Source organism: Microtus ochrogaster, unplaced genomic scaffold (genome assembly GCF_000317375.1).
Source record: "Microtus ochrogaster isolate Prairie Vole_2 unplaced genomic scaffold, MicOch1.0 UNK4, whole genome shotgun sequence".
NCBI lineage: Eukaryota > Metazoa > Chordata > Mammalia > Rodentia > Cricetidae > Microtus > Microtus ochrogaster.
In genome coordinates, this window is record NW_004949102.1 from 5970597 (window position 1) to 5987180 (window position 16584).

Genomic DNA, 16584 nt, shown 5'->3' on the forward strand with positions numbered 1-16584 from the left:
GTGGTACATTATTTGTGTTTTAATGAATAACACTTTCCTGAAGATCAGAGAGCAAAGCAGCCATACTAGTCAACCATATAGGCCAAGGGGGAGACAGAGGCAGACAGATCTCAGTGAGTTCAAGGCCACCTTGGGCTACACGAGATTGATCTGTCTAAAAGAGAAACAGAGCTCACACAAAGGTGGGATCTTGGGATCCCGCACCTTTAATCCCAGCACTAAGGAGGTGGAGGCAGGAGTGGTATTCCTGGGCAGAGAGAGGAATATAGAGAAGAGACAGGAGCTCAGTGGAGCGTGGAGTCTGAGGATTCGTGGAGACACGCTCTTGCCTTTTCGATCTGAAGATTTGGTAGAGGTAAAAGGTCTCTCTAGTGGTTGACTGCTTTGCCTTTCTGATCTTCAGCTTGAACCCCAATATCCGTCTCTAGGTTTATTCATGCTACATGCTCACCCACAGGTAAGATCCTGCAGAGATTACTAGAAAAATCTATCTGAGGGTCCAGAATCTACCTGTGTAGGACCTGAGGACAGAGCCAGAGGTCACCTGGCAATTGCTCAGCCAGCATCCTGCAAGTCAGCCTCTGCTGTCTGCATATGGTTTCTGACTGCCATGGATTTCAAACAGACTTGGCTCTCTTACTTCTAATGTAAGGTTAGATGGTAGGCACCTCTTTGTTCTCTCTAATGTCCAGATACCTGCAAAGACAGTGTCTTCCCATGTCAGAGAGGTGGGGAGGAACCCAGACCCAGTTACAATTGATGATCCAGTGAGGCTTAAGCCAGAAAAGTATCACTGTTATAGACACAACATAAGCATTTACATAATTCGAAGTTCAAGAGAGTCTATGTAAGAGTTGGCATAAACCAATGCAAACCAACTATTTTTGTGATTATGAAAGATAAGAGTGCATCTCTGGGAGACATTGGTGAGATAAAATAAACAATGTCCTCAACACCAGACACAGAAATCTACCACTGGATCACTGACTCCCAAGATGAACTCCCAACACGTAAGCCGGAAGCACTGGGTGAGATGGAATTCCAGAAGTCCATGGGACTCCTCTGGTCCAGGGAATGTCTTGTATCTGGAGCCTTGGGATTTATTTCTCCTGATCCTAACCCTTTTTCTTCTCTGCTTAGTATTTATAAAATTCAAATATTACCAAGAGAATATATGGTAGCATTTCATTCTACCCAGGCTCCAACTACTTGGTCACTCCTTCCAAGGACAACTAGGGTTAGCTTGTGCCCCAGGACACACGCAGAGGTCAGAGGACAACCTGTGGGGGCTCCTTCCACCATCTGGGTCATCCGCCTTGGCAGCAGTCACCCTTACCCACTGGGCCATCTTGCCAGCAGTGTTACTGTGCTTCTCATGCAGAGGTGACAACGTTGACAGTGAGCTTGACATGTTTTGTGACAATTCTGCTGAGTACTGACCCACAAAGCTCTCCAGATACATGAAATCTGGAAGGCCTGGCATGCTCTAGCAGACATGGGGGAGACCCCAGTGATCTGCCCGACTGAAAGCCGTCCTCGCGCTTGGGAGAGAGTGAAGAAGCTCCAGAGGTTCAGCAGGGGTCTCTCTAGAAAATTCTACCTTGTGTCTCCTTTGATGTAAAAGCACATGAGTAATGGTGGACCTGGATTCCTACAGCATGGATTCAGGGCACCGCCATTTGAGTCTGGCACTAAACTGTAGGCAGATCCTGATGGATTTCCATCAGGGAACTCCCTCCCCGCCCCCCTGCCCTCTATCCCATGCAGGAAGCAACAGAAAGCATGAGGGATGGTTCGTGATGCCCAGACCGCAGAGATGAGAAACCTGGCATTCAGGACACAGAGTTGTGCTCCAGAGAGGCCACAGAGAACAATCCTGTCCCAAATTTAGAACCTCCCCCACCCCAGAGCCCTGGCCAGGACCTAAGTGGAGTCTCAGCTCTGAAACATCTTCAGTGACGTCCCTGCGGGAGCAGCATCAGCCCCTGACACGCCCATCAGGGAGCGTGTGCGCTGAAGGCTTGGAATGACAGGCTGAGCCGACTTCTATTTATAAGTCAGCTGACAGCATAGGAACGGCGACAGGAAAAGCTTCTCTCGTTGGCGAAGAGATGAGTGCACCCCACCCCCCATGGCGGGCCAACAGAGCAGTCATAGGGTACAGACACTCCTGAGTGGCGATAATAAAACTTTACAGCCCAGGGGCAAAGGAACGCTGGTCAGCCCATGCTTCAGAAGGGTCACTTCACAGGGCTCCCCTGCACATCTGTTTCCACTCGTGATTTCGTGTGTGTGTGTGTGTGTGTGTGCACATTCCTGAGACTTTTATTGGCTCATTTATTCCTCCCACACCCTCTGCTGAGTGGCGACTACAGGCACAGTATGGAGAATTTGGTGAGGTCTGTCCTGTCACGTGCATAAGCAGAACAGGCCTACAGATCTGCTGAGAGCCACTGGTTCAAAGCCCAGGCACAGGGTTAAACTCGAAGACCCCTAAAACAAGTCTCTGCCCACTGGGAGCACCCCACTCACAAGAAGCCCCTGCCAAAAGCAAGAAAGGACTCCATATGTGTTAGATGGGGAATAGGCCCAGCACAGACCACTGTGTTTGCTACACAGGTCTACTACACGGTCCTAGCACCTGAGCAATGACTTTGGCTCTCACTTCTTTGGGGAGTCTTCCCACCTGCTGGACCCCAACCTGCACCACCCATAGGCTGTGTGCGACTCACCCTTGTGTGAATGGAAATTCTTAGAAATGGACGATGCCTATGTTAAAGGTCCTGTGGGATTGGTAGACTGACTAGAATTTCGTAATTGTGTGAGTTGCCAAAGCAGCTCGGTTGGAAGAACATTGGGCTGAAGAATTTATAATGGTGGAGAGTTGGAATGTTGCCGATCTGGAGCTACATTATCTTGGCTATCTTTACCCTTATTAATAGCCATTCACTGCCCATCCCTGTGTCTGACTGAGAATCTGTGTGATTATCACATGAAACACTTTAGAATGACTTAACAGACCATCATCAGACAGCAGCTGCAACCACAGCAGAGATTTCCCCTGCTTTGCTCTGATCCACCTACCTGACATTCCCATCTGATCATTTGGAAGGGTCTCTAACTTACCATACTCTCGAGATGTAACTTTAAAACTTCTTGAACCTCCCACCGCTCTGGAAAATGGTATTTGAGGCAACCTGACTCTATGTCCTTGGGCCATGTCGCTCATATTTGCCTCTATCCTCCTCATTTTAGAGACGGGATCTCACTACGCAGCCTCAGATGGCCTGAAACTTGCTATGGAGTCCAGACGGGCATCAGCCTCCTGAGCCTTGGGTTAGAGGCTGTGCCGCTGCCTGGCCTCAGAAACTACCTCCGAACTCTGAGATGGGAGCTGTTTTGGAGTTGACACTTAGCAGCTTCCCTGGACCACGGAGCAGAGCTGGCTGGTGTGGGGAGGGCCATGTAGGTGTGTGAGGATGGATCCCCGTCTCCAGTCTTCTAGTCTGGGAAGCTGCGCATCCTGCATTGAAAGCCGCTTCAGACGCAGATGGCTACAGAAACGGAAGCTAGGCAAGAGGAAGCGGTTCAACAACTGGAGACACTCAGTGAATGCAGGCGACTGTCCTTAGCTCGCAGCAGGGAACACGGACCTCACCAGGCTGTCCCAATGTCAACAGGCTGGCAAAGCACAGAGTACGCGCTTGGCCTAGCCGGCGGCAGCAGTACCTGGCTACTCTTCTGGTGGGTCCTTCCCGTCTTGGGGTACCACTATAGACGCTTGTGCTGCAGAGCTCTTTACACGCCCCTCACCTTGTCCTCACCCTCACCTGTAGGCAGGGCAGGTGTCGGCGTTCCCAGCAGACGGAAGAAGACTAGGTAAGTCAGCCAATGTGGCCTAGGCAAGAGTGAGCGGGGTCCAGCTTCTGGGTTATCACCCAGGAGTTTAGCGATGTGGAGAAACTTTTTTTGACCAGGAGCTAAGAAAGAAAAACAGCTCTTAACTGACTACAAGAACAGTCCTAGAGCTACCCAGAGAAGAGATACCTGCTGGGGCCTGGCCTTCTTTGCCTGCCAGGGCCTGGCCTTCTTCCACCTACGCGTTTGGAAGAATGAGGCCTGTATGAAGCCCCAGGCAGGGGAGTGGCTGCGTGACTGAGGAAAGAGCCCAGGAGCAAGGCCTGCTGGAGCCTTGCCTGCCTGGGCTGGGAGCCAGCCTGAGAAGAGGAGCTGAAAAACTGCTGCTAGGAACCACAACTACTGCTACTAATGATGGTGATGTGGCAGAGAGGACACATCTGGCCAGGGATAACTACCAGTGGCTCGTTGGTCTAGGGGTATGATTCTCGCTTAGGGTGCGAGAGGTCCCGGGTTCAAATCCCGGACGAGCCCTGTTTATTCTTTTCTGTTCCCCGCCACGTCCATGGCCTGCTCATGCCAGAGGTACGACTGAAGGATCTTGATGTGATGGCAGCTGTCAGTCACCTCAGAGTCTTAGTCCGTATATACACCTTGTTATTCCAAGTGGTCAAACTGGACAAGCGTGGCTGTGGTTACCAGGCTTTCACTGGGAGACTGGGTAAGAGAAGTCCTGGGAGTCATCTACAAAGCACTAGGACCTAACTGGAAACCTGGTTCTTAACCCTTGAAGTTTCTAGAAATGCCTCATGATCACACTGGAGCAAGGACGAGTTCTACAGCAATGTTTCAGTAAAGCAGGCATAGGGGGGGATTTTACTAAAAGAAAGAAAGAGAGAGAGAGACAGAGACAGAGGATGGAGAGGGTGAGCATGAGAGAGAAACCTATTGAAAAAAAAAAAAAAACATAGTGACACAGCAGGATTTGTGTAGGCTTTCCCAGTTTCTTCTACTTTTCCTGACCAAGAAGTGCAAACTACATAGAAAACTTAGTCAGCTGTGTAACAGTCAGACTCAACCATGCCCAGGCACTGAGGGCTGCTCAAAACACTGCCACTCAGGGTGGGACTCACCTGGCCCTACACCTTGCAGAGAAGCTATTGGCAGCTGGTGGCTGCCGGGGAAGGAAAAATCAGTTTTGTCCTGGCATGGAGCCCCTCCCATGCTCCATGGGGTGGGGCACACCCATGGACACACCAGCAACACTAATTCAACTCAGGGAGTTAAAAAATAGATAAAGAGGCCCGGCGGTGGTGGCGCACGCCTTTAATCCCAGCACTTGGGAGGCAGAGGCAGGAGGATCTCTGTGAGTTCGAGACCAGCCTGGTCTACAAGAGCTAGTTCCGGGACAGGCACCAAAGCTACAGAGAAACCCTGTCTTGAAAAACCAATATATATATATATATAAGGGGCATGTTGGGGCAGAGGCTGTGGGGACAGGAAGGAGGTGTGGGTAGTAGATAGCATCAGGATACATTGACTACATGTATAAAATTGTCAAAAATAAATTTAAAACAAAGGAAAAGTTGTCGGATAATCAAAACGTACCCTATCTACAGCTGTTCCTTAAGGCCTTCCATAAACTCTGTGCCCCAACCCCTTCTTGTGGATACACCAGGGAGAATTCCTCACCTCGTGTCTGTCCTGAAGGGGATCAGCAGCCTACTGTGCATGTGTTCCCCAGTCAATGCTTCGGACTCATCCCCAGCCATGTAGAGCTGCTTCCTCTATGATCCCTTACTGGTCCATCTTCTATATGCCCACTAAGAGTACCCCAGTTGGGGCTGGAGAGATGGCTCAGTGGTTCAGAACACTGACCCAGGTTCAATTCCCAGCACCCACATGGCAGCTCACAACTGTCTGTAACTCCAGTTCCAGGGGATCTGACACCTTCATACCAATGCACATAAAATAAAGTTAAACAAATAATATATGTTAAAAAAAAGTGGCTTGTCACCATCTTTGAAAATATTCCATGTTCCTCCTGGTGGCGGGGGTGGGGGACAGAAGAACATAGCTAACAAGAGCTGGGATAACACATGAAAACTTCTACACAGTAAGTACACTACAATCAAGACAAGAAAGCCAACTGTAATGAAAATAACAACGACTATAACGAGAGCGTTGGGGGAATAAAATAAATAAAACATTAAGAAATAAAAAACAGGGGCTGGAGAGATGAGATGATTCAGTGCTCAGAGGACCTGGGTTTGATTCCCAGCACCCACATGGCAGCTCACAGCTGTCTGTAACCCCAGTTCCAGGGGATCCAACACATAAAATAAATCTTAAGAAGGGCTGAGGATGTTGGATGCTTGCTTGCCTAGTGGTGTACCTCTGGAATCTCAGCATCAGGAAGTGGAGACAAAAGAACCAAGCATTCAAGGTCATGGAAGCTGGGGACGATGACGCCCCACACAGATTAGACTCAGAGAACTCGTGAGCTAGAAGATAGAGCTAGTAAAAATGATTCAAAATTGCTGGGCGGTGGTGGCAGAGGCAGCGGGATCTCTGTGAGTGAGTTACAGAACAGTAAGGAGTACACAGAGAAACCTTGTCATAAGAAACAGAAACAAACAACAACAAATCATTCAGAAATGTGAGCAAGCAGAAAAATATTATGACAAACTATGAGAGAATAGACACAAGGGAGAGAATGATCCACAGGCTAAGAGGCTGTAGTATTTAAAAAAACTGAGAATTTCCCAGACTCAAAACCCAGACATAAATCCTCAGGTTGAAGAATCCTGAGCTCACTAGGGTGGTAAAATTATAAAGACAAAGAGAAAGGAAGATCTTCGAAACGGTTAGAAAGGAAAGTACCTAGCTGCTGTTGGTAGCTGTGTGTGTGTATGTGTGTGTGTGTGGTATGTGTGTGGTATATGTGCATATGTGTGTGGGTTGGGGTGGGATGGGGTGTGTGGTATATGTGTATGGTATATGTATGTGTATAGTGTGTGTGGTGTGTGTATGGTATGGGGTGTGGGGGGCTGTGGTGTGTGGTATATGTGTGTGCATGGTGTGGCGTGTGTGTATAGTGTGTTTATCTGTGTGGTGTGTGTGTACATGTGTGTATGTGTGTGGTATGGAGGATGGGGGTGGTGTATGTGCCATGAAAACCAGATGTAAGCTGTTGTCAGGTGTATTCTATCCCTCTGCATCTTATTTTTTAAGACAGGGTCTTTCCCTGAACCTGGAGCTTGTCATTTTGGCTCAACTGCTGGGCAGCAGGCCCCTAGGAGCCACGTGGCTTCACCTCCCAGTGCTAGAGTTATGAGTGCATGCTGCCATGCCTGGATTTTGGAGTGGATCCAAACGCAGGTCTCATGCTTTAACAGTATTTTACCCAAAGAGTCATCTCTGAAGTTTAAGGTCAATCTGAACTACCTAGCAAGTTCCCAGCCAGTGTGGACTACAGAGTGAGACCTTGTTTCAAAACAAAACAAAACGAAAAGTCCAAGAAAGAAAAATCCATGTCCACCTAACTTCCACTGAAGGAGTATAAAATCCAGGCGTTTCCAGAAAAAGACTGAGAATAATCGCCCAGCAATGACTTTCACTGACATGCTGTAAATACATTTCATAAAAAGGAAACAGAAGCACGCAAGAAAGAGTGGAATGCAAGCAGAAGTGGTGAACAGAGGAATTTATAAATATATCAGCAAGGCTGGAGATCCATTAGTGGCTCGGTCGGTTGAGATGTAAAGGGAAAAGATTATAGGATCTAGCTGCAGGAAGCCCAGGTTCTATCCGCATTAACTGGGTGTGGTGAGCACACCTGTAACCCCAACCCTGGGGAGATGGAGACGGAGGATCAGAAGTTCAAGATCATTCTTAGGGCTCCAGCCCTAACATAAGACAAAAAAGAGGGTGACGATGACAGACTACAGAATGGGATGGTGGAGATGAGGCTTAGTGGGCTTAGAAACAGGTGGAAACCCAAAACACCAGACTGAAATTCTGGGACCAGGAAAGGAGAGCGTTGGTATGCGCTCAGGAAAGGGGAGCATTTGTATGCACTCAGCCACTTCCGTTGGCCAGAAAAGCATGGTGACTGCAGACTTAGAGATCGAAGAACATGGCTGGGTGTGGCGGCGACGGACATGCTACTTTTAACTTGGGAAGCAGAGGCAGACAGGTGTCTGTAAGTTTGAGGCTAGTTTGTTCTACATAGTAGGCTCTAGGCTAGCCCACAATGAGACCATCTCAAAAACAAAAACAAAACAAAATAATAATAATAATAAAAGGGGAGAGCGGGGGGGGGTGCTGGAGAGATGGCTCAGTGGTTAAGAGCACTGGCTGCTCTTCCAGAGGTCCTGAGTTCAATTCCCAGCACCCACATGGTGGCTCACAACCATCTGTAATAAGATCTGGCACCCTTTTCTGACTGCAGGCATAGCATACCTGCAGACAGAGCACTGTATACATAATAAATATTTAAAAGAACAAAAACAAAAGGGGAGAGCAGGGAACAAAGGAAGGGAAAGAACTGTGGAAAAATGTACCTGGAGACTAGCACGAACGGCTTCGACACCAGCAGCAGCCGGGAAATAAAGATAAATACATCCACAAACTCTGGCCTTTAAATTGGCCCAAGAACTTTACGGAGTAATTTGGCAACAATTAGTAAAATTTCGAGACACCCATTCCATGACCCATAAATTCCCTTCTAGGTGTCTGCCCTTGGGACGCAGTGACACGTGCCAGGAAGGCATATATAGAACTGCCAGTTGCAGCATTTGTTTCATTATGAAAAACTGGAAGCAGCCCAGACGCCCACTAGAGGACGGCCAGAGCTCTGTGGAGATGCTATGGGCACCTACAATTTTCAGGTTTGCACATGAAAGTGGATAATGTAATATTATTTAGACAGGTGTCCAAACCACACAAATTAAAATTATGTAATTTTTGCGAATATATGTGTACAACATTCTTTCTTTCGTTTTTCCGAGACAGAGTTTCTCTGTATAACAGTCCTGGCAGTCCTGGAACTTGCTCTGTAGACCAGGCTGGCCTCACATTCACAGAGACCGCCTGCCTCTACCTCCCAGGTGCTAGGATTAAAGGTGTGCGCTACCATGCCTGGCTAAAGTACAACTTTCAAACCAAGGATGGTCAGGGTTGGGTTTTTCCAGGTCCCAGGCTTCTAATTCAGATAAGGGCTGACACAGATCTACAAAGTAGCAAGGAAACTTTATTTAAAACCAAAGCAAACAGTATGGACCAGAAAGAAATTCATGGGGTCAGTGGTCCACAGGGTGAGAGACTGTTCAGGGACCCCAACTATGACTTGAGGCTTCCCTTTATGGGTTCAGCAATGGAGTTTTCACTAAAGTGCAGAATCACAGTAGCTCTCTGTTTTGATTAATATACATATATATGTTTTGATCATACACGCATTTTTCACATATCCCTTTCCGTAATGCATCTGGCTTTTATTGTAGATGCACCCAATTATACATAGGTGTAAGATGACAAATACGGTATTATCCCTAAAAGTTTACTCAAGGACACAGCTTTCCCCTCCTGTGGGCACACACCCCAAACCCAGTGTAGGTAGGACTGCCTTCTGTTCTTTCTACTCAGATGCATCGAGAATATATCTGTCTTTTATTATTGTTGTTGTTGTTGTAAGACTAGCCTTTAACAGCTGAGAACATCTCTCCAGCCCCATTGGGAATACATTTGAATAAAAAACTTGATAGTTGTTAGGGATGGAGAAACTTGAACTATTGTTTAAAGAGTGGTGTGTGTGTGTGTGTGTGTGTGTGTGCCCTGATGGGGTCCATGGCAGCTGGGGGTGTTGCTAGGAGAGGGTTGTGCATGCATAGCACATGCAGGTGAAGATCTAGGTTGCTAAGCACTTTACAGGAGGGAGGGAGTGTGCATAGCTAAACCCAGACAGGATCCCGAGATGCTACACCAGTCCCTGTGCTTACTTGCCTCAGAATCAAATCTGGCAAGATATTAATTGTCCTGGAGATACGGCTTAGGGAATAAGAACGCTGGCTGTTCTTCCAAAAGACCTGGGTTCAATTCCCAGAACTGACATGGCAGCTCACAACCATCTAGAACGCCACTCCCAGCAGTTCAGCGCCCTCTTCAGGCCTCCTTGGTCACTTCACACATGTGGTGCGCAGAAATAAATGCAGACAAAATGTTCACACACATTCAGATAAGTAAATTTTAAAGATATAGTTTAAAAAAATAAAATTACTTCTGGGAGGGCTGGAGAGATGGTTCAGGGGTTAAGAGCATTGCCTGCTCTTCCAAAGGTCCTGAGTTCAATTCCCAGCAACCACATGGTGGCTCACAACCATCTGTCTGGCGCCCTCTTCTGGCCTTCAGGCATATACACAGACAGAATATTATATACATAATAAATAAATAAATAAATAAATAAATAAATAAATAAATAAATAAATAACTTCTGGGAGAAATAAAGTCAGTTTTCTTTAATGATGGGACCCCCTGGTAGGCCAACCACACTCCAGGGCAGGCCCTGTTCCCAAGGGTAAGAAGACAATAAAAAATGGATTTGATTAAAAAAAAAATAAAAGAAGATAACCCAAAGCTGAGGGGATAGGTAGTGAGGTGAGGGTGGACATGGGAGGAGTGGCATATGGTGAATAGAATCAAAATACACTGTACGAAATTTTCAAAGAATTAACCAAAATATAAAGTTTGTAAAATTTAAAAGTGGCTAGGGATGTAGCTGGCAGTGGGGCACTTGCCTACCCTGCCCAAGCTCCAAGCTTCAGTCCCCAGAATCCCATGATAAGGAAAGTGATACGAGCAGTCCGCTGTGCACACGCTTGTTACATTAATCTTTGGACTTTACTTTTCTGCACGTTGCAAATGCTCATTCTAAAAATGTCTAATGGTTGCTCTGAGCATTTGGAAACAAGGGTAACGGGGGATAAATGGCAGCATCAGTCTTCAGAGAGGATGATCTCCTGGGATGGGTTTGGTGGTGAGGTTGAGTCCTAAACCCTGAGATTATGAGGTTTAATCCAGATAATCCCTCTAAGATAATCACCTGGCTACCTGACCTTTCAGAAACACACCCCAGAACGACAGCCCCCCTCCCCAGACCTGCTAAGGTCTCTCCTTCTGACCCCTAACTTCACCTCATCTCAACTTCATACTGGTCCCAATAGTGTTTGCCTCCTACTAACAGACTGGTTCAGGTCCCCCTGAGTGTTGCCCCAGATCAACAGTGAGTGATGACCTGCACCCCAGGAACCAGGGAGAGATTAGTCCTAATGCTCAGGATTTAGGCTTCCCTGAGGAGATCTTGGACTCCTGGATGGCACAACTGACAACTTCTTTCTTTCCACTTGCCTACTGCCAACCACTACTATGACCTGCTGCTGAGACAGAACCAGGAGGTGCACAGGGCAGAGTCACCACGTTTCCAGAATGTGTCTCCTTTAGGTACCCCATGGCAGCCACTCTCCATCATCCCTAGCAATGACCTTGCCGCCCAAGTCTGGGAGGACGACCTGCAGGACAGTAGGCTTGCCCACGGGTTCTTCTCCATGGCCAGATTACTACGGCAGTGGGGCTGGCGTGGGAACCTGTCCCCTGGGGAGATGGTGAAAACGAAACACCCTTCGTTCCTCCATCACCAGACTGGAGTGGTTGGGACTCACTACTGACTTTTGGCCATTATTGTTAATAGGGAACATGAGTGTAAATTCTGTAATGAGTGATGAGGGCATTATTAATGTAGTTGGAAGAGTCATGTTTACTCCTTTGTTCCTGGGGCCAGGTTCTTTGCTGGAAGCTGAAGATATGAAAATGACTAAGGATGCTTCCCAACCTTGACGGCAGGAAATACTGCGATGCTGCCGGGAGGGGAGAGCAGAGCAGAGGTGTCTAACAAGGAAGGGCTGGAGTGTCCGGAGACTCTCAGCCTGGGACTGAAATTACTGATAAGCAGGGGATGTGCAGGCAGAGAAGCGCTTCGTTCCTGTGGAACAAGGAGGGCCTGGCAGCCTGGGGAGGTCAACACAGCCAGCCCACGTCCAAACTCTAGGAATGAGAATACAAGAGAAAGGACGGTTGTGTGTAACCAGCTTAGAAATCACCCCACAAGTAGGACTCGGGAAGCCCGTTTCTGTGTACCCACTTCTGACCTGAACGAGACCATCTGACATGTCAGATCTGCCTCAAGATCAGGATCACCTCTTGAATGAATAGTTGGAAATTGAAATAAGCCTCGTGGTTTCCCACACCTTCTGACAGAGGAAATATCAGCGGTGCCCACACGGAACAGGCCATAGGGGGCGTCATTAAAGGACAGGCGACAGGACAGGTCTTGGTGCACTGAGGCCACACGGGTGGACTACGGAGGGCTCCTTCTAAGTCGGTCCTTGGCTCTGGCTTGGGAAAATCGGGAAAAGCAGCCATCATTGCCTTGCAGTTGGCACATTCAGGTCTCAACTTCCCTACCCTCCAGTCCTGCAGCAGCTCTGGGGCACGTGAGGCCACCGGGAGGGGACGGGCTCAGTGAACTGCGGCTATGGGGACGCTGGCCCTACGTGGAGATCAAGGAAGTGAGCGCGTGTCTGCGCATTTGCAGAAAACAGCCCATTCTTGTTTATTCGGCCTCAATCACCAGGCAAGACCAGGCCCTGAAACCCAGCGCTGAGCAGTCCCTACGAGCGGCTGACCCAAGGTGGGTTCTGTCGCCAGAACCAACCCATCTTGTCACTCCTTGGGAGCATCCTTAAGTCCAGGTAGCTCAAGTTCGCTGTGCAGGCGCAGCAGACCGGGAGCTGCCTCGAGTGAGCCTTGGGCACTTTGTTGACAGGCGCTGAGCCTCTTGTGCTGGTCCCTACTCGGTCCGGAGCTGGGGACGGACAGGGAGGGTTTCCGGGCGGCAGCAGGCGGGCACCCGCGTCAGGTGGCCAGGCCAGGCCCCGCCCCCTCTGCCCGCCCTCTCTCCTCCCTGCGCACCGGGCTCCCGGTCCCCGGCCCCGCGGCTGCGGCTTCTGCTCGGGAGGCGGCGGCGGCGGGAGCTGCCATGGAGGCAGGCGGCGGGGCCGGCGCGGGAGCCGCGGGCTGGAGCTGCCCCAGCCCAGGTCAGAGCCGCCCCTCCCTCAGCTCCCCACGCTCCTTCCCCCTCGGCTCTCCTTCCTCCTGACCCCCAGGTGCTCCGGGTACTGCTGAGTCGGCCCCCTCCACCCTGGCCTCCACCGGAGACCTCTCTCCATCTTTGGACCTGGGGCGTCCCCTCCCTAGCGGTCACTCCCCAAGCGCTCCCCACCTCATCTCTCCAGCCCGACAGTGCCCCAGCTCGTGAGGGGCGACAGGAGCGGGGAGGGGGGCTTTAGCGCCTGCACCCTTACAATTCATAAAAGCTCTTGACCACGGTGAGGGTGGGATGGGCGAGGTCTAGTGAGGGAGGGAAGGGGAGAGGAGAGGCCTGGGTTGGAGCCCCTTTCCTCCTGGTCCGGCCGCCCCTCCCTCCTCTGCCTTGCGCCACCGCATCCTCCCAAAGCCTTCTTTCTTAGTTCCCATCCTACCCCTCTTCTCCTTGTGCCCCAAGCTAAACACTCACCCCCATTCTGTCTGGGCGAGGGAGAGGAGCCGGCAACATCCTGGAGCAGAGGTGCTGAGATTGGGCAGCGCCGGTGTGGGGTCCTCTCCTTAGGCGGAGCGTGAGAGGTGGCGGAGGGTGTAGATTCACAGAGCCGGGCAGAGTGAGTCAGGTTTCTCCATTGGGATTACAAATTCCGGGGTTCTCGGACAAGAACACACGTCCCTTTCTTTCCCCTTAGCCCCCAGCTTCTCTCGAATCCTACAGTGCCTACTTTCTCCCTGCTCACAGGACCCACAGTAACCACTTTAGGCGCTTATGAGGTATCTGAGGGTTGTGAGAGGAAGAAAGGCCAACGCTGGGGGTCCCTGGAACGCCGTGGGATGCAAGCTATGGAGGGTGAGTTTCCTGGGGAGGGGGGAAGAAAAGGCTTTCCATCACCCTATTCCCCAGTCCCTTTCCATCCTCCTTCGGCCCCTGACCCCGGAGCTCTGAGTCAGGACGTGGCCCTTCCCTCACTTCATCTCAGGCCCCTCCTCCCTAGTGGCAGAGCTCCAGGCCTCCCCTGGGCTCAGGCATTGATGGAAGTTTGAGCACATCCCCTTGGGCTCCAATCACCCAGCTAACCAGGTTGTGTGTCCTGGGGGAGCTGCCAGACAGAAAGAGGTCCTGCTGAACAGAGCCTGGAAGCAGCTTTTCAGCAGGGGGCTTGTTCTCACTGCCTGCTGACCTGGATCCCGAGCTGTCTCTCCTTTTTAAAAGCCAGGACATGGACATGTGAACTGTCTAGTGCCACCACTGTCAACTTTGAAAGGAGCCTTGCAGCTTTAGTAAGAGGGTGCTTAGGAGATAGCTAGGTGAAGCCAACTTCCAACACCACACCCATGGGCTAGGGCAGGTAGGACCAACACATTACCCAGGATTTCCTGGGAAGTGTCCCCAGGCCCTTCTACAGTTCAATACAGGCCTCGCCTAGAGGCTTGATGGCACAAGGGGTTGCAGATGAACCGCATGCTGTTCGTATTAGAAAAGGGAAACCAGAGATTCAGAATTTAGAAACAAGGCAGTCTCCACCAAGACAAGATTGCTATTTATGAGAACTGCATTGCAGTAAAAGGAGTGCTCACCAACCTGAAAGTGGCACCAGTACCAATTCAGGTTTTTGTTTTGTTTTGTTTGTTTTTGAGGCAGGATTTCTATGTGTAGTAACCCTAGCTATCCTGGGATTGGCTCAGTAGACCAGGCTGGCCTTGAACTCTCAGAGATCTGCCTGCCTCTGCCTCCCAAGTGCTGGGCCCACTCCTGGCTCTAATTCAGTGACTGTTTTTTTTCTTTTGCTTTTGTTTGTTTGTTTTTGTTTTGTTTTGTTTTGTTGAGACAGGGTTTCTCTGTGGTTTTTTTTGGAGCCTGTCCTGGAACTAGCTCTTGTAGACCAGGCTGGTCTCGAACTCAGAGATCTATGGCGACCTCGGCCCCCCAAGTGCTGGGATTAAAGGCGTGCGCCACCACCGCCCGGCGCTTGTTTGTTTTTAAAAATAATTTAAAAATAATTTATTTTTACTTGCATTGGTGTTTTTCCTGCACATATCTCTGTGTGAGGGTGTTGGGTGCCCTGGAACTGGAGTTACAGATGGTTATAAGCTGCCATGTGAGTGCTGGGATTTGAACCCAGGTCCTCTGGAAGAGCAGTCAGTGCTCTTAACCACTGAACCATTTCTCCAGCCCCTCCAACTCAGTTTTTAAAATATGTTAACAGTACTGGAGAGATGGCTTAGCAGTTATCCAGTGTTTGATTCCCAGCACGGCAGCTGATAACCATCCTATAAGTCAGCTCCAGGGGATCCAATACTCTCTTCTTTCCCCAAGGGTACCGCATGCACATGATGGACAGACATACAATCAGGAAACACACAGAGGCATTAGACAGACAGACAGACAGATAGGTAGGTAGGTAGATAGATAGATAGATACATACATACATAAAATAGAGGTGTAACATGTCAGCTTTTCTTTTATGCATTAATTCAGCTTCAGACCTTGAAAGCCAACTTGGGTCAGCAAGAAAGAGGTGGACCTTATGGTACCCATTAGGAAAAAAATAAATGTAGAAAATTTCAAAACAGTATTTGATAATATGCATTTGGAAGGATTCCCACATTTACCCAGAAGACAACTCAGAGTCTTTTCCTTCCAATATCTTCCTTCTTTACCTACAGGCCAAACCAGTGCTTTCCTATTATGAAAAGGCTAATATTTTGCAAACCACCTCGATGTGGGTTGTTTTTCTTTGTGTCCCAGCCTTGCCCCATTTGCCTAAATACGCAGCTGGTGTCTGAATGTCTAGATCCTTCTTTCACTCCTGTCCCCACTACCCAGTGATCAGAGTAGAAAGAAGTGCCAGGTGTCCTCATGCAGGCTCCTTGTCGATGAGCCAGCATGAGGGTGCCGTAAGGGCAGTAGACATTCAATATTAGGAGCTTGGAAGCGGGAGAGGCTACTTCCAAACTTGACCCACCAGAGCGTCACCGTGAGTTAAGTCCTGCTCGGGGGGGGGGGGGACCTTGGAGGACACCAGGTGGCACTATTCTACTGTGCAGGTCCTGGGGTGGTGACATGATGCAGGACTATTGAGGGGAATGGGCACAGACTCTCTGGTGAGACCGTTGTCTCTCCTAGGGGAGGTGTTACTTCCAGCTCTGTATGAGGAGGAAGAGGAGGAAGAGGAGGAGGAAGAAGAGGAAGAGCTCGAAGAAGATCAAGTGAAGAAAGGAGGAAGTTTGGGGTCCCTGTCCGTGAGCAAGCACCGGGGCCTGAGCCTCACAGAGACTGAGCTGGAGGAGCTAAGGGCTCAGGTGCTCCAGCTGGTGGCAGAGCTGGAGGAGACCCGTGAGCTCGCTGGGCAGCATGAGGATGACTCCCTGGAGCTTCAGGGTGAGCACCTGTGAGGGGCAGGAGGGCTGGGCCCAAAGGCTCTATGTGTCCCCAGTTCCAAACCAGATGTCCCTCTCACTTCAGGGCTCCTGGAGGATGAGCGGCTCGCCAGTGCTCAGCAGGCGGAAGTATTCACCAAGCAGATCCAGCAGCTTCAAGGTAATGCCCCCCCCCCAAGGCTCGACAGC

The 16584-nt window shown here is 49.7% G+C and overlaps 1 protein-coding gene and 1 non-coding gene across 3 annotated transcripts in view; both read left to right on the forward strand.

Moving 5' to 3' along the window:
• Nucleotides 1-4320: 4320 nt before the first annotated feature.
• Trnap-agg lies at nucleotides 4321-4392 on the forward strand. Its single transcript has one exon. It is a non-coding gene; the product is annotated as a tRNA-Pro (tRNA).
• An 8496-nt stretch (nucleotides 4393-12888) lies between these two features.
• The window catches only part of Ccdc136 (coiled-coil domain containing 136), a 31425-nt gene continuing 27729 nt past the window's right edge, over nucleotides 12889-16584 (forward strand). Inside the window, exons 1-4 of one of the 2 annotated variants that reach the window (XM_026788569.1) lie at nucleotides 12889-13007; nucleotides 13757-13864; nucleotides 16142-16396; nucleotides 16481-16555. In XM_026788569.1, coding sequence (XP_026644370.1) covers nucleotides 12950-13007; nucleotides 13757-13864; nucleotides 16142-16396; nucleotides 16481-16555 — 496 coding nt within the window. In that variant the 5' untranslated portion in view covers nucleotides 12889-12949. The remainder of the gene's footprint in view (nucleotides 13008-13756; nucleotides 13865-16141; nucleotides 16397-16480; nucleotides 16556-16584) is intronic. The other variant, XM_013353258.2, reaches the window with a different exon arrangement.